Source organism: Megascapheus bottae, chromosome 2 (genome assembly GCF_031878675.1).
Source record: "Megascapheus bottae isolate mThoBot1 chromosome 2, mThoBot2.hap1, whole genome shotgun sequence".
In the NCBI taxonomy this organism is placed as follows: domain Eukaryota; kingdom Metazoa; phylum Chordata; class Mammalia; order Rodentia; family Geomyidae; genus Megascapheus; species Megascapheus bottae.
This window is the reverse complement of record NC_143510.1, coordinates 69,729,433-69,749,218: the sequence shown is the minus strand read 5'-3', so window position 1 is coordinate 69,749,218 and position 19,786 is coordinate 69,729,433. Positions and strand designations below refer to the sequence as shown.

The window sequence follows — 19,786 nt, the reverse complement described above, 5'->3', positions numbered from 1 at the left end:
TTATACAATAGTCTAGGATAAATATCTTCTAAGAACAAATAATTTAAAGTAAATGAAAACCAATCACATTTTACAGAAGAAGCTTTGAGCAGTTTCCAAAGAGTCCAAGAGTAACTACCATTCCAGCTTTCAGTTGGACTACACAGCTGCAGCATTACTGATTTCTATCGGCCCCAGACTTCCTAGAAAATCTTTTAGAATAGGCAAATGATTTACAGACATCTCCAGAAGATTTTCTTAAAAAGTCTTAGGCAAGCTGCATGCAGAACATTTACTCTATTCTATAGCCTTATTAAGATGCTTAAAAAATACATTTGAATCATTATAATTTATGTTTTTACTCAGAATAAAGTTCACATAAAAGCATTTTTATCAAATCATGAGTCATGCAAAATCTTTTAGCTTAATTTTCAACTGGTTTTCATAACAGGAAAAGAAAAACTTAAGCCTTTAACAATAATTTTAGTTTCTAAATATCACCTGAGAGATCTCCTTCAAATCTGTAAGTTTTGTGATATGTGAATAAAGTGTCTGATTCACTATGAAATTTACTTACTTGGACTTCAACTTGAAAAATACATCTCTCGCACTTCTACAGAAAATTAATCAATGCTTGCATAAGTATTTACTATGCTAGCCTTCTTAAAAGTACATGAAAGTAAACTATTTGCATTTTTCATATATTTTATTGTAATTAGTAGAAGGGTTACATTATATTCACCAGATAGAAGGTGCATTACTTCACAAACATTGATACCCTTTCTCATGTCTTGGTCCCCATTTCCTTCCCCCCACCCCACCCCTCCTCTTGTTTTACCCCCTTCCCTATCCTGTTTCAAATAACCAAATCACATATATACAATATATCAAATAATAAGGTGAAATACTGTAACAATATGAGATAAGCAAGGGACAGCAAAAGAGATGAGTGATAACATAGTACATTAAGGGCAGCAATCACTCTAAATGAAAGGACCTCCAGGATCTAGAAACAATTTGCATTTTATATAAGTTTATAATACATAATTTGGCCTGCCCTGGAAGTGTATCATAGAGTTAAAAAAAAACACAAGAAGGACTTTCACAAACACAGATGAATTCACAGAACTTCCATTGTAACAATGTATCTTGATTTCACCTCAAGCTTATTTGCTTCTCTGGTTCCAATTACAAAGATATTGATCAAAACTCTTCATCCTCCACTCCAGTGATGTTTTTTCTCCCCCCCAAAAAAAAACTTATCCGAATTTCCTAGGCACATCCCTCCTCTATATTGTAAAAAGGAAAGCAAAGTGTCATAGGCAAGAAAAGACAAAGTCCTCCAGTCACCCTCTTAGTTTCACCAAAGTTCATCAGTAGACATGTAATTCCTAAATCTCCTCCATAACAAATAACCACACCTTCCATCCAACTCCAAACCCAGCAGAAGTAAAAATTGCTATTCTTTTGTTTAATTCCAAGAAAACAACCCTAGGATGCTTAATGAGGAAGGTCTTGGTTTACTGGTTTCTTGAAACAATTTAAATTAATTCCAGAGAGTCAAGAAGCCCTTTTGCAAAATACACTTGTTGCTTAGCCTGAATAACTTAAAGACAGAATGATTGGCTTTTAAAATCTAGTTGAAACAGGTTTGTTAAAATACTAGGTAAATGAGGACCCGGAGTTTGGCCTAGTGATATAGAGTGCAGCACTCAAGCCCAGGACTGGCAAAAAAAAAAATACTAGGTAAATTTTCACAGAATTCTCTAAAAAGGAACAGACAAACAGATGAGAAAAGTATTCTGATATCCAGGCAGGTGCCAAAAGTGATCTCATTTTTAGGAGCTTTCCACTTGCTGCTACAATTTCCTTCTCAACAGAAAGCATATCCTTAGTTTACTCCAACTAAGAGTAAAGAAATACTTCAGAGGGCTGGGAGTCTAGCTTAGTGGTAGAGTGCCTGCCTAGCATGCAGGAAGTCCCATGTTTGGTTACTTGGTACCACATACATGGAAAAAGCCAGAAGTGGGGCTGTGGCTCAATTGGTATAGCTTTAGCCTTGAGAAAGCCCAAGCACACCACTCAGGCCCTGTGTTCAAACCCTGAGACTGGCAAAAAAGAAAGGAAGAAGGAAAGGAAGAAAGGAAGGAAGAAAAGATGGAAGCATAGAAGGAAGGAAAACAAACAAAAAACCTCATAAAGGAAGAAGCTGTGATCTAGATAAAATATCTCTAGTTGATAGGCTTTGCACCCGTGGTAATGTTGCATCCTATGATTGATACAACCAATGTTTTGACTCAAAGCATGATTTCAGTGACCCAAAGTAGACAATTTAGGCATAAGACTCCCATCTCATATTTAGGTATGACCTGTCTTAAGAGCTCAGGAACACCAGCTTGATGTTGAAGATAAAAACTGACCCTGAACATACTTAGTTATCTGCCCAGTGTATACAGGGGGAAGTCTTTCACAGGGGAGCAGGTGGTAAAGAAAAAAGTGTCAGTGTGTGATGGCAATGTGCATAAGAAATGTCAAGCAAACTGTTACACACACATGTGAATGATTTAAGCAGGAGAGAGATAAATATTCTTAAATACAGAACGACTTGTAAATAAATGAATGCAAGTTGTAGGTACTGTAGACAATACAGGTTAAAGAAAACAATAACAAATAGCTTTCCAGAAAAAGTTTCAAACAAAGCTTTTATACTTAATTCTGCTCAGAGTAAACCAAATTGTATATAGTCGTATTCTGAAAATTTGGAGTAACTTAAAGTCCACAGCATCTTTTCCCATAAGCCTTTAATTTTCTTATGATGTGTTATTGTCTAAGATATACATAATAGACTGGAATCATGTTTAGAGTAAGAAGCTAAAATATATTCTTGCATACCATGTCATTTAAAAGAAGAAAAATCATTTATGGACAAGACTATGAAAAACAGCTAAGTATATCTTTCACGTGTACTTACAGTGATTTGCCACATGCAACTTAATGACAAAGTTTACATGTGCATATGCAGGGATGTTATTTTGTATATTGGTTTAGGTTTAAATATCATTCTTCAAGAGTAAAATTCAGTATAAAAATTAATTTCCAAATTGTTACTTATTTATGATATCTTCTTGGACCTTTTCAGTTACCCTGTCTCTATGAAATACAAGTTAGTTTTATTATCAATAAATTTATTAAACTTGCCTTAAGTTAAATAGATTTTTCATTGAGCCCATTTAAACTTGCCTTAAGTTAGTTTAATAGATTTTTCACCGAGCCCAGTCTGGCCCTGAACTCGAATCATCCTGCCTCGGTGGCTACATTATTGGCTTTTAGGAAAACTTCCTCAGTGTTCAACAATAATTTCAAATGTTATTAAAGGGTATGTTTAATCTATTGCAGAGAAATGTAGTTAAAAACTAGGTTTTATAAATAAAAATATTTAATAAGTACCCTTTTAAAAACCAGACATTGTACCAGGCTCCTCTTGTAACATACAATTAAACTCTCTTAATAACTCAGTGAAATAGGCCTTCTTACCCAGAAACAGAGGCTAAGCAAGTTTTATTAAGGCAATCAAAATTAAACTGTTAGCAAATAATGCTGAAACATGAGTAGTTGGAACTCTGGATTCTCATTCTAATGCTCTTAATAATCTTTGTTTTGCTATCCTGTTGCCCAAAAAGATCTAAGAGAAAGATCTAAGAACTTTGTCCCCAGTTCCTAAACAAGCCTCATAGAGTTAGATATAAATGGTACATTACATGGAGTTAAGTAGAATCAGGGAACACAAATACTTCAATGCAAAAATGTCAGTTCATCTGAAATACAGCTTTCCTTACCCCCAGATCACCAGAACTGCTACTTATATGGACATACTCCAAAAACAGAAAGGACGGCAGTGAAGAAGATCATGAGTAGGAAGACCTAAGTACCTCTTTCACTGTAAATAATCGCTTTACACTCAGGAAGAAGTCCAGGGACTTGCCAGAGCATCTATTCAAAGTAAACCTTCATGCTCAGAAACTAGAAGCATGGGTAAAGCAACCAAGGCCAAGTATTAAGGGCTCATGATGAGAGTTACTCATAGAAGCTGAGGTAGAGTCCATTGCCATTCAAGGGGAGCTCAAGCAGAAAGTTCACAAGACTTCATCTGAATTGATAAAAATTGGGCTTGGTGGTTCATGCTTGACAGCCTAACTACAGAGGAAGTATAAACAAGTATAAACCACAGTCTATACCAACCAGGTCATAAATGTGTGTGAGAATCTACTTGAAAAAGAACTAAAACAAAAATAGCTAGTGGTATGGCCAAGTGGTAGAACATCTGCAGAGCAAGTGCAAAGCCCTGAGTAAATTGTAACTCCAGTACCACAAAATTCAAAAAGAAAAACAAAAACAAACAGATGATAAGGGCTGTGATAAACCTTAGGGATTTCAGGTCACAAAATTAGATAGAAATAAGAAACAGAAGTGGGATGGTGGAGCTGGGAGTAGTACTGTCATACATGCTTGTAATTCGTTACTCCTAGGCAGGGGAAGGATCCAGAAGGCAAACTTAGGGTGCTCTTATCTTAAAACAAAAGGGCTAGGAATGCGGCTTAAGTGCTTCCCAGGTTATCTAATCCATATTCCCCATAGGATATGGGGAAGAGGAGGCAGGGGGGAGGGAATGAGAAGGTAAGTAATAAAAGCATGGAATACTGAATTTGATCCTCATTCTAAGGTTAGCAATTATTTTTACTTCCTGATCAATTATATTATCAAGTTCAGACAGAAAAGGAGTTCACATACTTAGCAAAGAAAATTGAAATCCCAACACTAACTTTAATCTTTCTTCTTTGTTTAGTGCATGCACACAATGCTATCTCAAACATATAGTTTGAAAAGAAAATATAACTCACTTTTTAAAATGGACTGTTTATAAAGATTCTCTTATGGAGGAAATTAAAAACTACTGGAATATGAGGCATTGGGTTGTTCTGAAATCCCTCAAGGTGCTTAAAGGCTAAACTTCAAGTGTAGCAAGTTAAAAAAAAAAATCATACAATGCTGGATGCTACTGGATTATACTTGTAAACTCTAACTACTCAGATAGCTGAGATTTGAAGATGGTGATTATATGCCAATCCAGGCAGGAAAGTACATGAGACTTCTATCTCTAAACAGCAAAAAGCCACAAGTTGAGCTGTAGCTCAAGTGGTAGAGTACTCTAGTCTTGAATGAAAAAGCTAAGGAACATTGTTCAAGCCCCAGTAAGGGCACAAAATTAAACAAAAAATTTAAATCATACAATCCAAATTTTAAAAAAATGCAACCCAATATTTATATATAAACAGCAACAACAAAAAGCAAACTTATCCAGTAAATAAACCAAGAATTTCCAGTTATCTCATATGCCTATTGACTATTTGCCAAAAGTTTTTTCTGCCTCAATGTAGATAATTATATGGATTTTGTTCCACTATTCTATTAATAAATGCCAAAATTATCCTTGCATATTTGGTTATAATATATTATTACTTCTTTATGTTTTTACTTTTTTTTGCGTATCACTCAATTTCTTTTGGTAGCATTCAATGAGTTTTCATACTTCTTTAGAGGATGTTGTGAACAGTTTCTTGTTAGAATGTACAACAGATTGTCACTTCAAAATAATGCCTCTCGGGCTGGGAGTTTGGCCTAGTGGTAAAGTTCTTGCCTAGCATGCACGAAGACCAGGGTTTAATTCCTTGGTACCACATACCTTAAAAAAAGCCTGAAATGGTGCTGAGGCTCAAATGGTAGAGCTCTAGCCTTGAGAAAGTCCAAGGACAGTGCTCAGGTCCCAAGCTCAAGCCCAGGAATGGCAAAAAAAAAAAAAAGCCTCTCTAGTTAAATGGACCAAGATTTTTAATTAATTAATTAATTAAGTTATTTTTGCAGTACATAGTAGGTAATCACTGTAGCTTCTCCAGCCCCGGCCCAGGTATTCTAACTCTATTTAGGTATCTTCATCTAATATCATCATTTAATAACTGAATAAGATTAATAAATTTCTATTTTCACATCTAGCTGTCTCAACGCTTGGATTTCTTTCTGCTGGCCTAAAGTCTATCAAGTTTTCATGTCATGGAAGGCAATTTTCTTTGCAATGATTGTTCAAGCAAAAGCATTAAGCAATATTGCTGCCTCTATTGATACTAGTTTGGCATCAGGACATCTTAAGGGGAAATCTCAGTTATACCCTCCAGTTTCCCTTGCTTTTGGGTGACTTTACAAAAGAAAACCACTTATTCCAGAAGTCCCACAACTGAGCTATGCATGATATCTAGAGGATACCTCTGATTACAGCTGCCTTAAGGGTTAACACTGTTCTCTGCTAAGTGGACTCTGTTCCTCCTTCCCTACCTTGTATATCAACTTCAAGCATGGCTACCTCTGAAAGAAAAAAGAAAAGGAATGTTGTAATCAGTGATTTTTCTCGGTAGTTACAGAACCCAAACATCTGCTGATATTCAGCTAGCAGCAACAGGAACATCTGTCTGAAAAGCAGACTACTGGGACATGCATGCCCATCACGCCCACCCACCTGGCCCAGACTAAACATTCACCTCTCCACAGTCCCAGCATGGCCTTGTGCTTAACAGTGTTCAGAAAGATCTTTTCTTTTCTTCCTTTCCTTTTCTTTTCTTTTTCTGTATGAAAATTGTATCTTCCAACATGCCATCTTGTTACCAGTAAAATTCTTTCATCCAGAGACACTTTGTCTGGAGGGACTCACCACCTTCACAAGGCAACAACCAACACAGAAATCTCACAGTACACTAAGGCAATTGCATACTGTTGTTATCAAAATTACAGTTCAATATCTGAATCCATCATTATTTTACAAATAAGATGATATTCTTGTGTGTGATAGTGAGAGATTTATCAGTAGAGGCTGTTCTAGAATTGCCAGGTGCGCGCTCTCTCTCTCTCTCTCTCTCTCTCTCTCTCTCTCTCTCTCTCTCTCTCTCTCTCTCTCTCTCTTTCTCTCTCTCCTCCCTCCCTCCCCCCTCTTTCTGTCTGTTCTGTCTGCTCTCTCTCTGTGTCTCTGTCTCTGTCTCTCTCTCCCCCTTTCCAAATGTAAACAATGTTGTTGTGAATGATGTCTTTTATTTTAATAAGTATTTGTTTTTGTTAGTCTTGGGGCTTGAACTCAGAGCCTGGGCATTGTACTTGAGCTTTCTCAAGGTTACTGCTCTACCACTTGAACCACAGTACCATGTCTGGCTTTTTCTATGTATGTGGTACTAAGGAATCAAACCCAGGTGTTCATGAATGCTAGGCAAGCAATCTATCACCAGGCCACACTCCAGGCCCATAATCAGTATTTTTAAGAAACTGTATAAAGGAGGTACCATATAACAGATTTCAATGCATCTTGGTCAGTGTCACCCCTTCTATGTTTCTCACCCACCCATCCTGGAGGGCCATCTTAGCCCTCCTTTTCCCTAAGTATTCTTAATTTTGTATGCATATCAAATCCTTGACTATATTCCCCCCATTCTCACTTCTTTGAATTGGTCTACTTTGCTCCCATTGTCCCCACCCGCCTTGCACCTGTTTCCTGTTACTCATTTTGTTGGGCTTTGACTTTGCCTTTGTAAAGAATTACACTATTTGAGTTCTTCATAGAGTTTACCATACTTCAGTTAAGAATATGTAACCATTTGCATATGAAGAAACATATTACTTATAGATTCATAGGTCAATTCTAGTGACCATATATGAGGGAAACTATGCAAACTCCATGTATCTGGGAGTGACTTACATTTCACTCAATATAATTTTTTCCAAGTCTTTCCATATGAAAAATATCTTCAGTTGACAAGTAAAAAAATGGAAGCAGAGACAGATTAAATAAGTTGGTAACATTCATACATAGAGTAGAGACACCTATCCTTAGACTCCTTTGACCCAGGAATTTGGGCAGCATTTCCAAATATCCACAAAACCCACTGAGCTCATCTGTAGATAAAGGAAAACAAGCCTATCACCCAAAGTGTGGTCTATAAGCTTACAGTATCTGCTTCACTTGAACACTACAGAAATGAAGAATCTCAGGCTTTTTTTGAGGCACAGAATGCACTTCAATATCTCCTAGTGACTTCTATGTACATTACTTTTCTAAAGCACTGGCCCAAAACAGATATAAATACACAAATAAGAGAGCCAGGAAGAACCCATCTCAAAGTTGGAGAGGCAATTGCTTCTCAATTGAATTTTAAGAGATTGAAGGGTGTTGGCTGGTCTTAAAAGATTCTTTTTTCAAGTCAACTGCCATGCCAGTAATCCTAGCTATTCAGGAGACTGAGATCTGAGGATTAGTAGCCAGCTGGGGCAGGAAAGTCCATGAGATTCATATCTCCAATTAATCACATAAGAAACCAAAAGTGGTGCTTTAGCTCAAGTGGTTGAATGCTAGCCTTGAGCAAAATGAACTTAGGGACAGAGCCTAGGCCTAGAGTTCAAAGCTTGCCCCCCCCCCCACACACACACCAAAAAAAAAGACAGAAAGGGCTGGAAGTTTGGCCTAATGGTAGAGTGCTTGCCTTGTATGCATGAAGATATGGGTTCAATTCCTTGATATCATATACATAGAAAAAAGTCAAAAGTGGTGCTGTGGTGCAAATGGTAGAGCTCTAGCCTTGAGAAAGTCCAAGGATAGTGCTCAGTACCTGAGCGAAAGAAAAGACAGAAAAAGAAAAAAAGTCAACTGCAAGCCACTGCCACTCACCCTTATACTTGTAATGCTAGCTTCTCTCAAGATAGAAATTAGGAGGATCAGGATAGCTAGGGAATCAAATTTGCAAGTCCCAGGCTCAACCAACAGCTGAGTGTGCACGTGCCTGTCACCCCATCTATATCAGGAAGAATAAATAGAAAGACTGCAGTCCAGGCTGGCCTTGGCAGAAAGCAAGATCCTATGTCAAAAATAACCAGAGCACAAAGGGCAGAAGTCAATAAAGGGCTGGCTCTGACAATAAACTACCTGTCTAGTAAGCATGAAGTTCTGAGTTAAACTCCCAATACCAAAGTCAGTTGTCAAGGTGTGTATAATTCTAGCACTCAGCAAGTAGATGTACAAAGATCTCACATTTAAAATGAATGAATAAATAAATGAGTAAATGTCAAATGCAGGGAGGCAGGAGCTGGAATAAGGACCAGGAATAAAATCTGCTTACCTGTCCCAGACAGTTCTCAAAATGACACCATGTGTACCCTTAAAAGAAACCCCTGAAACTTTAAAAAAGATAGATAACACTATTTATACTGACACAGAAAGCATTTCATAATATTGAAATTTCAACTTATACTAAATTTGCAACAAAACCAACAAATCCCATCATGTAAAAAAACAGAAGGGAGGAAGATCCTTGAATTTAGATGGTCTCACTCTCCAACTCACAAACACCTAGAATCATAGACATGAGTCACTACTGCCTAGAACCAGATTATTTTTAGCATACCAGTGTCTTTGTGTGTGTGTATGTGTGTGTGTGTGTGTGTGTGTGTATGCATGCACATGTGTGTTTGCATGTGTGCACCTCAGTACTGGGGCTTCTACACAGGATGAAGGTATTGTCCCTTAGACTTTTTTCCCTCAAGGCTGGCACTCTGTCATTTGAGTCCCAGTAACACTTGTAGCATTTTTTATGCAGTTAGGTTTTTTTGTGGTTAATTGGAGATTAATTGGATATTAATTGGAGTCTCATAGACTTTTCTGTTGAAGCTGGCTTCTAACCTCGATATTCAGATCTTAGCCTTCTCAGCAGCTAAAATTACAGGTCTGAGTCAAAGTTATTCAACACACTTTAAGAGGTTTTTATTAAATTCACAAATTCATTTTCTTTGATTGAATCAATACACATACTTCAAAGAGTGGGTTAAACCGTAAACCTTGTTTCCTTAATGGAAGTTCAGGAACACCAATCAGTACCTTTTCTTTTCCTTGCAGTAGAAATAACAAGGCTAACCTTCCTACTTTAAATGCAGTTTACCAAATGAATTCAGGTACACAAGTTTTTCACATCAGCTATAAATAATTGCCTCCGTCTAACGGGCCTATTTCTGCAAATAAAAATGTCTTCTTGCCTGATTAAAGTTGTTCATCATTTGAGAATTTTTCTTCTACAAATTTGTAGTGGGAAAATTTGTCATTAAAAACTTGCTTTGCTGTTGGAGAACAATACAAACCTTAATTATTTGGAGGAAGAGATGAGCATCCTATTTTAAAGGAAATAGACTTGGACAAAGAGTATTTACATTCATGTCCAAGGTATTTTCTAAAAGGAAAGGTACCTGGGCAGTGCTGGTGGTTCATGCCTGTAATTCTAGCTACTCAGGAGGCTGAGATCTGGTTCAAAGCCAGCCTAAGCAAAAATGTCCCCTCTATTTTCTCCAACTAACCATTCAAAAACTGAAAATGGTTCTATGGCTCAAGTGGTGAAGAGCTGGCCTTGAGGACATAGAGGTTCAGGAAGAGAAAGGAGGGAGGGAGGGAGGGAGGGAGGGAGGGAAGGAGGGAAGGAAGGAAGGAAGGAAGGAAGGGAGAGAAAGAGGAAGAAAGGAAGGAAGGAAGAAAGAAAGGAGAAGGAATAAAATAAGTACATAAAAGGAACAACAACTGGGCTCAGCATATATATATATATGTATATATATATACATATATATATATATATATATTAAAGCCTGGTGATAGGAAGCAGAAGTAGCCAAAAAGATGTTTATAGAACAAGAAATGTCCCCAAAGGAATCAGGATGACTCTCAGAAGCTGTCAAACTATCTGAAAACTTACTTATCTCCATGGGCCTCCAGGGACAAGCACCTCCCCAAACAGAGAAGCAACCAAACCCAAGACTGTAATCTCCATGGATAACACTTTGGAGAGCACATGATGTGCAGGGAGCTTAGATCTCATTTCCACAAGCATTCACAGCCAGGAAGTCCTTGAGTTCCTTCCGAGGAGCTGTATTAAAGAGCTTAACTACAGCTTGCTTATTAAAATCCAAGAGGCACTACTAACAGGAAAGAAAGCAAGGCAAATATCCTTTCCTTGTGAAACAAATTCAAAATCAACAAAGGCAAGACACTTACGTCTTCAAAGTATTTTCATCTGTCTGTTTCTCTGAACACCACTCTCCGCTTCTGGGTAAATCATAGAAGCCAAAATATTGTAAATTAGCTTTATCATCACATCCTCAACACAAACATATAACCAATCTGATAAAGAAAAAACAATAACAGCAAAAGCAGGCAATAGCTTGCATCTTCCAGCTTCTTCATAGAAACAATTGAAAAGGGCAAAAAATTAAGATGCAGCTGTAAAAAAAAATTACTACATATACTTATCTTTGAAAATAAACCCACTTGTATTGTAAGAAATAAACTTGTGAACTGCATATAAAATTAATACCAAAGAATTCAAAGCATGCAGAATGTCATGGATGGCCATGCTTCCCACTGCATGTTTAAACAATGCTGAAATATGGTGATTTGAAACGCTTCAGTCCCATCATTTAACACTATTCAAAATGTCAAGAGCCATATTGTGTCCTAGTGGCCACACACATCCTTTGAAGTTCAAATACTCCTAAATGATACCAAGTAAGAAGTTCTAGGCTAGAAGAACTTACTACTTCTAAAGAAATCAATAATATCTGGAATCACAATTAGGACAAAAATCACTTTCATTGTCAGACCTTATAGTTTCCCAATTAAAATTGTAATCCTTTTTAAGGTATTGTTTTTACACATTGTTTCCTACTTAAATATATCTCATACACCCTTAGTGACCTCATTTTTAAACCCCATGACTCTGATGAATGACTATTAATCTATTATAATAAATTCCATGGAAATGATGATTAATCATTCAAAACAAAGATCTGAGAGCACTATTTTATTTGCCCACAGCTGCTAGTGAAGAGTTACTATTCCAGGAGCCTTGGCATGTGTTTCGTTTGACAAATCATGTCATTTAGCTTTGAGTGTAATTATATTCTGTGACCCATGCCTCATCCCATCTCCCTGTGATATCACAAAATGCCTCACTAAAGAATTAAAAAAAAACAAAAGCCTATTTGAAATTATCATAAGCAAACAGAGTTGCCTTGGCCAAATACCAAGGTACTTTTGCATGGATACAGTAGCTCTGTCCTCAAGAAATGTGGCAAGTACAAAACCTTCAAAGAAGTAAATATTCATGTAATCTTAAGCAATTCTGTAAGAAAATGGGAATGAAAGCCAGAGTTACCATTTTTAACTCCTGTCTCTTTCTATATTAATTTTCTAAGATATTTTGAACAAATAAAAATTTCCAGGTATCTCTGCTCTTTCAGATTTACTGCACTTGCAAAATATCCTTCAAGGAAAAAAAAATGTCTTCTCTTAAATAATGATAGCAGTTTTTAGTTGACCTTAAAAACAACACTTTAGTATGAGGTCTTCTCTAAAATGTTCCTACATAGCTAGCTTTACTTCATAAGTTCTCATTTAACTGTAAAGGAAAAAAAAAGTCATAGTTTCAAACACCCCAGAAAGTAAACGAAAAAGTTTCCAGGTGCAAAACAACAACAACAACAATAACAACAAATACAACAAAAAGCCGATCATGCTAAAAACTAAAAACTATGAATGCTGAATGCTATAGAATTTAACAGATGTGATTGAAAAGCTACACTGTCAGAGAGGAGAAAGAGTTAGAAGACTGACAGGTAGAAATTTCCTAGTGCTACATCTTATTGGAATTAATTTCCTAGAAAATATAGTCAAAAATATCCGAGTAAAAATCTTTAATCCTTTTTAATCCCTATGGCCCGTTGAAACAAATCTAGGCAATTTACACCAGATCAAAAGTAAATCCAGGCCAAACCATTACTTTGTATTCTAAGCATAACACAATGATCTGAATCAGAAGCCAACAGAGTGTCAATAAAAATATTTAAGTATGGGTATCAAGGAAAATAAATTTATGCAGTATTTGCCAGTGGGCAACCTATTTGAATTTTCATAGAGCATCAGAATCCTTGATTCAAGCACTTGACTACGCAATACATACAGGATTGACAATGCTTCATGGCACACCAAACAATGTAATAAGAGTAAGCAGCTGCTGTGGACAGATTTATGTACACAATAGATAAGCAGGCAATGACTAGTAGCAGCCATAATTAGTAACAAATCACACCTGTCTTTTCACCCTACAGGAAATGTAAAAGGTAAGAAGATTTGATGACATGTTACTGCAAGTTTTTTTTTTTTTTAAACCAAGGCCCTAAACTGGACAGCTATTTAGAGAGATAGTTATATTCAATGACCCATCCATCCTTTCCTTTGAGTAAAACCACTCTACTTGTTGCTTTTTGTGACGCCATTAAAGTTTACAAAGAGAAACCAGTGGTTCAAACATCTAATCTAACCTACTTAAGAAATGAAGAGCCGATGATCCTAGTTCCATGCCAGCCTGCTCAGACAAATCTATGAGAGTCTTGTCTGCAACTAACCAGCAGAGAGCCAGAAGTGGAGCTGTGGCTCCAGTGATAGAGCACTAGTCTTGAACAACAATAACAACAACAAAAGCTCAGGGGACAGAGTGTCAGCCCTGAGTTCAAGCTCCAGTACTGGTTAAAAAAAAAAAAAAGCTATACAAAGCTGACATAATAGTTAGCTACCATGAATGACTCAAAACGTTTACAAGATGAATGGTAGAATAGCTTAAAGCACTTGGGGTACAAAATAGTACACTTAGAAAGATGCAGATTTATCAGCCAAAGATTGTCCAGAATGCCCCAAGGATAATCTCTGTCCTTGCTTCATATTATGAAAATTCCTGTGACAGAGATAATGCATCCTTAGCCTTTGATAAACAGCTGCAATCTCCCAGGCATTTGGAACAAGTGCTTTTAAGGTGCTCAGCAGTAGTAACAAAGAGATTAGGAATACAAACTCTGTGCCTAACTCAGGTTGGGAGTCAAAAAATTGTAGCTATTCCAGAATGATAGCAGCAAAGAACTCGTTCCTATCACTGGGGCACATTAGTGCTGAAAAAGTAAGTGCAGATGACAAGACAACAGCCCACAGAGTCGCCAATATAAATTAATAACTGTATGTGCACATGCATGCATGTGTGTGTCTGAAAACAACTAGGAGACAGATGGTTGGCAAGCAATTTTCCCTTTGGCATTTGTACATGTCCGTTCAGTGCCTGTATTTGGGTCATTTGCTATGATAAATGCCATGTGACGGACTCAATGGAAGTAAAGCAAAGCTTTACTGCATACTGACTGTACCCAATTGTAATTTTAACTCACCAAGAAAACACACTTATCCAAAAGAACAAAATACACCATTTCTAATTTGACTTGTTTAAATAGCCAGAACATAGCTCGAAAAAAATTTCTATACTAAAAGCTCTTAAGAACTTTATATGCCAAATACAAAAATAGAACAATGAATGAGACCTGTTGAAAATTTAGAGAGAAGGGGGAAGACATACATTGAACGTCTGTATAGAAATGTCACATTGAATCTCCCTCTCTTTTGTACAATTCCTATATAATAATTTTAAAAAGAACTAAAAATTTTCCTGTACTATAAATTATCTCTGCAACTCTTTTTTTTGCATATTAAAAACTTGTTAAGAAAATTAAGGCTATACTGGGCTGGGGTGGCTCACACTTGTAATCCTAGCTACTCAGGAGGCTGAGATCTGAGGATTGCAGTTCAAAGCCAGCCTAGGTACTAAAGAATTTGAGACTCTTATCTCTAATAGAAAATGGGAAGTGGCACTGTGGCTAAGGGGTAGGGCGGTAGTCATGAGCTGAAGAGCGCAGGGACAGCACCCAGGCCCAGAGTTCAAGTTCCATGATGATGCCCCCCCCCAAAAAAAGAAAGAAAATGTAGGCAAAACAAGACTCTTGTTCACTTTGACTTTTTCTTGAAAATGAGCTAATAACTTGATAATGAATTAGTTACAAAGCACACACATATGTGTGTATATATATATATTATTTCTCCTATATGTGCATTTTCTGAGTTTCAATAATGTCTTCAGATGATAAACAGACTGGAATTATAAGGTAATTCCAGATAGATTCAAGGCAAATCTTTCCAAGAGACATTTTAAGGAAAAGTTAAGACAGTGATTGGCTAGGCACGGATGGCTCACACCTATAATTTGAGCTGAGTTTAACAAATGCAAAGTGGAAAACAAAGACAAGAACACTCAAAAATATTCAACAGAGGCCACAGAAATATTCAAATTCAAATCTTAACCAAATTTTACCAATTAATGATTTATTTAACTCACATGAGAGTTGCAAACATCCTCATTCACTTGTCAGTAAGTCATAAAGAGAACATCATCCATGAAATGTTATGTGCAAAGTGAATTCTGACCCCAAACCACAGATAGCTTCCATTTATTTGACATTAAGTGTCTCCTCTCAAAGTGTTACCTGTGAGAACCTCACAAGAGTATCATCCCAGAATGATGGGACATGATGTTCCAGCATCTTCATCACATGCATAAGAAAGCAGACGCTTGACAGTAAATGTTTTCCAATGACCCACACACCAAATTCCTCCAAAAAATGGATACTACAAATACTCATGAACAATTTTAAGTTTCGACTTAAAGTTTGGTGAAGACTGAATATTTATAATTCCAATTTTACTGTAGCCACAACTTAAGAGTCCATATTAAACTATACTGAAGGAGAGAATAAGAATGAAATCATATATACTCTCTCTCAGTACTGCCAATTCTACACGTGTACTGTTTGTTCCAACACAGCTAGGCATATTCTTAAGTCTAGCACAGAAACACTTGCAAAATATTAAACTTTACCATAGGGAAATTGATTTTGCTTTAAGAAAGTTTCATGTTACCACTTAATTTTAACCCAAGCTAGATCAAACATTGAACATAATTATACGTATCATTTATAAAGTAAACTTGACCACTATATTTAAAAGAAATGGTAACTTTGAGATTTAAAAGAAATGATAACTTTGAGAAGTACCACAGGAATAACGCTTAAACTACAGCAATATAAAGCTCTACTAAAGTAAATGCCTCGTTCCTCAGGCTGAAAATGCAGTCCTGATATAGTTAGACAGGTTGGGCATTAAAGCCATGCGCTCTATGCTTCCAACACTGGCCTCTCCTTGCACAGCTGTATTTCACCCAAGTTCCTGGTGGGCAGCAGTATCTGCAGATGTAATATAAGCAATTATTTAATCGTGAATCTTTGTAGTCTGAAATGGAGTAGTGGAAATAAACACATTATCATCATCCTACAGTTTCCAGCTCAGCTCACTTCCCCTTTCACACACCACTGAGTTACAGAAGTTAGGTAGAAAATAGATTTGAAAAGCCAGTTTACAGTGCACCTCAACAATGAATCACTTTAATATGCTGTGCATACAATAAATACTTTCAGCCTACATTAATATGCATTCCCTCAGTCCTAGGATACATAAAAATGAAGTTTACTGCTCTAAAGACTTTGCAGTTTTGAGTATGTATTTGCATATTCAGTTCTGCTACCAAATCCAAATAAAATACACTTTCTAATTGTAGCAAAGCATGACTCATATTTTAGGTTGTCAACATCTTACTAGCAATAGAATGTTGATAGATCACACTAAGCATGCAATCAACTATACACTATAAGCAAAGCATCACATTAAAATCATCTATGTAGGCAGAAATAGCAGTCAGGAATTTTAACACTCTATTTGACCTCCAGCATGGGAAGTTTATAACAATAGACAAACATCAAAGCACAGCTAATTTATCATCATTCTCTCAAAGTGACAACATTCCAAATTTCAGACTCATGATTAGAGAATTAAGGCTCGGATCAACAGAAAAATGTGCATGCCCCTTTCGTTTAGTTTAGGCTTTCTTTGACATAGCTCCTTTGAGAACAGGACAATTGAGAATAGCATGCAAATAGAAATGTTTGTGTTCTACAGCCGTAACAGTACTGCAGTGTGTCTAGTCCCTATAAGCTTCAAGTGTTTGCTTTCAATGCTTACTATTCAAACTGCCCCCCAAAGAGACAACAACCACCAGACTCCTCACTGAGATGGGCATAGTAAAATGCCTTTCATCTGAGGAAACAAGGGCCTTATCCATCAACATTCTGGAAGTAGCAGGTGCATCATCACACAAAACAAGAGAACCAGAAGCAGCTCAGCTCAGCTCAGCCATACACTCACACTATTGCTTCCTGTGTGACGAATAACAGTATGCTGGCAATCTGTACACTTCGCAGAAGTTGAGAGAAACTTTCTGTCAACCCAGTGCCTTCCTATCAACTAGCCTCTGGCAGACACGACCCAAAAAAACCACATTATCAAGGGTTTGAAGGATAGTCTGGCACCTATTACCATGGAACTTCATAACAACCATGTGGGTCTGAAGAAAGATTTGCTGATTTAAAGCATGCCTCCAAGAGCATGCTTTTAGCAGGAGAGTGGGCACACCAGAGAATACAGACTATGGCTAATTAGCACCAGAAGAAGAGTCTGCCTTTCCCTCCACTCACTATAAACCACTTTGCCTAAGTTCGTTCACTGCCTCACCCCTGCCCTGGGGATCCATTCACTTTCCATAGTCCAGAGAGGGTGCTGAAAAGCTGTCAAAGTAAATCTGTGCTCACTTTTTGGATGGTTTAATTTCAATGGAGCATGAAATACTCCAGGACGGTTAATAAGTTTAGCCAGGCGTGCTGTTCTCCCTAATATATTTTAATTATGCATCTGTTTTAATTGTAATCAGATTAAGTCACCGGAAAGGCACAAATAGGAATTTTCCCTAATGGCTATTGGAGCTTTTCATCAGTTTTTAAACATTAACAAAGTTTAAAAAATAGGTAGAGACACACCAGCACAACTCTGACATTTTCCAAGAATCAATGCCGTTTCTTTGACAACACAGTGTTGGGTCTCATTAGCCACCCAAACTAACCCATATGCAGAAGACAACCTCAGTCCCTAGAGGCGTCTTCTTCCCCAATTAGCAGGAGAACCACTGATGTCTGATGCAAAACTCCGGAGCAGAAAGGAAAGCCAAAGCTTTGATAAACTGCTACCCCATCAATTGGAGAGGGAGGCTGAGGGAGCAAGAGATAACACTCAACATTATCGGGGCTCAAAGTCAAGTACTGCACATGTCAAAAAGGAAAGTTGAAGCCGATTACTCTCTCTGTATCTGTGTTTCTCTGTGTCTGTCTGTCTCTATCCTTCCTCCCCGCCCCCCGCCCTCTCGGCAACTGTCAAAAGTGCGTTTCAACTCCTGGAAATAAAAAGTGTCCTAGCAATAAAAGGAAATGTCACAGGGAAGATCTACTAGGGGTCGTGGAGGGCTGGGGCTTCCTTCCAGAGTACAGACTATTAAAGTGGCAGCAAGGAATATCTAGGACTTTAATATATATATATATATACATACATACATATTCATTATATAGTTTTCCAAATCACTAAGCTTTCCGCTAAGAAACTTAAGCGTCTGACAGCAGGCAAGAAGCAAAGCGAGCGCCTGCAGCCAACTCTGAGCAACTCCCTCTAGCCGGCCCGCCCAGCGCGCTCCAGTCTGGGGTGATTGGCTGTAGGTGTTCACGTTTCCGTGTCACCCACACTTCCAGGTATTGCACCAGTGCCTCTCCCCGGAGATCTCACTGGGTGCCTTCAAGCGGGAAGCTCCAAAGCCAACCAGGAGTCTCCCCCCCGTGCAGCCACCACCATCATCCTCGTCACCAGGGCCACCCGGTGTCTCCCTCTTACCTGTCATCATAGCAGAAATCGGCGCTCAGGGTGTTGAGATACAAGGCGAGCCCCAGAGCGCTGCTCAGCAACTCTGCAATCATCTCTCCAGCGCCTTCCCTCCGGCTGGGCGCCCAGGCGCCAGGGCAGCCACGGCCACAGAACACAGAAGCATCAACCCCCACCTTCCGCCGCCTTCTCCTCCCGGCTTCACTTTTCCCTCGCTTCCGCGCCCTCCCGCGCAGCTGCTTCTCCCTCCCTCGGGTCCTTCCAGTCCTCGGCTCCTCTCCTCCACCTCCTCCAAAGCGCAGGTCCTCCTCCTCCCGGGTGAGCGCTCCCCACGTCCGGGAGCCCCGGAGCCCGAGAGCGAGCGGCGTCCACCACCCCCCGGAGGGTGGATGGCAGCGGGCTGCTCCTTCGCGCACTGCTCGCCGGTCCCCACCCCTACCCCATGGCAATGTGGGGCGCCCTAGGTGAGGAAGTGAGACTCAGAGGAGGGAGGAAGAGTGCAGGACAAGGGAACGGGAGGGATCCCACCACAGAGCCAGGAGGGGTCTGGGACCAGCTGGGGAAGAGAGAGAAAGAGGGGCGGGTGGGAGGGACAGGGCGTACCGCCTCCCCTCCACTGCCTGCCTGGCTGCCGGCGAGCCGAGCGCGCGGCTCCCCGGGTCCCCAGGACGGACTCCAGCCGCCTGCCCCGCCTCTGCCCGCCGGCCCGGGGCGGCAGCAGCACATTCACTGTTTACTAGCTGCCTCCCAGCCCCAGTCCCAACCCCTTCTCCAGTGAAGTGAGAGGAGGTGGCTGGGGACTCCAGAAGCTCCCCGCGTGGGGCGCTGGACCCGGGCCCCCCTGCGCCTGCGTGGCCCACCCCTCCATCCAGGCTTGCCACGCCCTCTTTCTCCACCCAGCTCCTCCCCTCCTCAAACACTCCTCCCACTCTAGGGGGGGTCCCCCCCACTACTGGCTACAGGCTCCTCCCACCCTCTCTCCAACTGGACTCCGCCTCCCCCCTG

At 39.1% G+C, this 19,786-nt stretch overlaps 1 protein-coding gene across 1 annotated transcript in view; it reads right to left on the bottom strand.

Moving 5' to 3' along the window:
* Tmtc2 (transmembrane O-mannosyltransferase targeting cadherins 2) overlaps positions 1-19,529 on the bottom strand; it is a 336,278-nt gene extending 316,749 nt beyond the window's left edge. The window contains exon 1 of the mRNA XM_090328335.1: positions 18,794-19,529. Coding sequence (XP_090184461.1) covers positions 18,794-18,876 — 83 coding nt within the window. The 5' untranslated portion in view covers positions 18,877-19,529. The remainder of the gene's footprint in view (positions 1-18,793) is intronic.
* Between the last annotated feature and the right edge of the window lie 257 nt (positions 19,530-19,786).